At 37.8% G+C, this 1,682-nt stretch overlaps 1 protein-coding gene across 1 annotated transcript; it reads right to left on the reverse strand.

Moving 5' to 3' along the window:
- Positions 1-372: 372 nt before the first annotated feature.
- Positions 373-1,164, reverse strand: LOC147494641 (F-box/kelch-repeat protein At3g06240-like). The gene has a single exon (XM_086568192.1). The coding sequence runs from the start codon at positions 1,162-1,164 to the stop codon at positions 373-375; it is 792 nt and encodes a 263-aa protein (XP_086424318.1).
- Between the last annotated feature and the right edge of the window lie 518 nt (positions 1,165-1,682).

Consider the following 1,682-nt stretch of genomic DNA (forward strand, 5'->3'; position numbering starts at 1 on the left):
TGAAATAAGGTAGGGCGCGGGGTGCACCTTTGTCCAAGCATATCCAAGCGCGGGGCACGCTCAACCACCTGGAGGTTCGTCAAGACAAGAGCGCGGGGCACGCCTTTGTCCAAGCATATCCAAGCGCAGGGCGCGCTCAACTCTTTTCAAGTTGGGCATGTGTGATATCCACGCACCAACTTGAAGGGGGGGGGGGGGTGTTAGAGTAACAATTTGTTACTATGTTTAGTATTAACAAGTATCTTGTAGGATATAGATATATTAGCAAGTATCTTGTAATCTTAGTACATGTATTATCTTTTCCTAGATATGTGGATCTAGGAGATCTCTGTATTCATGTATATATACTACTAAAAACATCAATAAAGATTATCAGAAATACAGCATTGGTTCTCCAGTAACACTGCCCCTCTTCCACCATACTATCTTTCCATCCACAAAAACCCCACAAGGAAAGAAGTGGTACTCTAACACTATCGTATACAGTTTTGTCCAAGACTCTTTTACACCATATTCATTCAATACCCATACTTCAAAATGCCAAGGAACCTTTCCCAATGAAAAACCTAGTGAAACCATACAAGCAATTGTTTCATTTAACAGAGCTAACATCATCAGATAAGAATCATTATCAATATGATAAACATCCGGCATTGACATAGTTCCAAAAGCCTCAGTGGTAAAATCAAATGAAAGGATTAAGTTATTAGACGATCCATTTTCTCTCCCCATCCAACAATAAATTCCATTATGGAAGGGTGCTCTAGGATGCTTGTCCACAACAGCAAAAGGCAATACACAATCAATCGGTCTCCAAGAATCCGTATATAAGTTGTACAACTCAACCCGACTCCTTTGTGAATTATAGTAATTTTCTACAATAACTTTTACCACTTTGTAATTATCAGTTTTAACATCATAACCAAATCCAAAAAATATATCCACACCGCCATTCATAAGCTCCAGAAGTGGGACAGGCAATTTTGGAAGAAGTCTGAATTGTTTTGTTGCTAGGTTCCATAGATAAACATCTTGGTTGTCATGATCTAGACAAACTATTCCTTTACAAGAAGCTATTATTGTTGAAAATTGAAGTGACTCGTTAAAACGGTATGGTAACTCTAAATATTTGAACAGTTGGTAGTTGTTACCAGAGAGTAACATGGAACGTTAATGTCCATTAAATTATTAGCATCCAAAATGATGAAATGATTATCAGTATTATCTTGATTTGCACATTGACTTGAATCCCAAGAGAGACGCACTGGTAGCCATAGTAGTATGTAAAACAACACAGCAACACACAACAGCTAGTTGCCATAACTATGCCTTTCTGACACCAAGAGATACTGCATATAATCCCTAGTCTATTTTTCAGGTGCTACAAAGATATGTTGAAGACTTGAAGGCAAATGAAAAAATTTCGATGGGCCGTAGAATTCACGCTTAACAACAAAATTGCAACATTTGCGGGAAGTTCATAAGAAAACGATATATTGGGCCAAAAATCCCAAATCTTATCCATCTGTTTTGGACGTTACGAATCCGACCCCAACCCAAAGTACTGCAGGCTGAATCCGTGTTTATTGCATTGATTTCTGAAATCTGAGTGTACTTTGTTTGTCATAATTATTTTTGCACTCGAGTAAGGTTGTGTAAAATTAATGTAGTTAAGTTGTTAC

This window comes from Coptis chinensis, chromosome 6, assembly GCF_015680905.1.
Source record: "Coptis chinensis isolate HL-2020 chromosome 6, ASM1568090v1, whole genome shotgun sequence".
Lineage (NCBI taxonomy): Eukaryota > Viridiplantae > Streptophyta > Magnoliopsida > Ranunculales > Ranunculaceae > Coptis > Coptis chinensis.

Excerpts from the sequence above, each read along its gene's own strand:
- LOC147494641 (XM_086568192.1), bottom strand. The coding sequence starts at position 1,164 with ATGTTACTCTCTGGTAACAACTACCAACTGTTCAAATATTTAGAGTTA.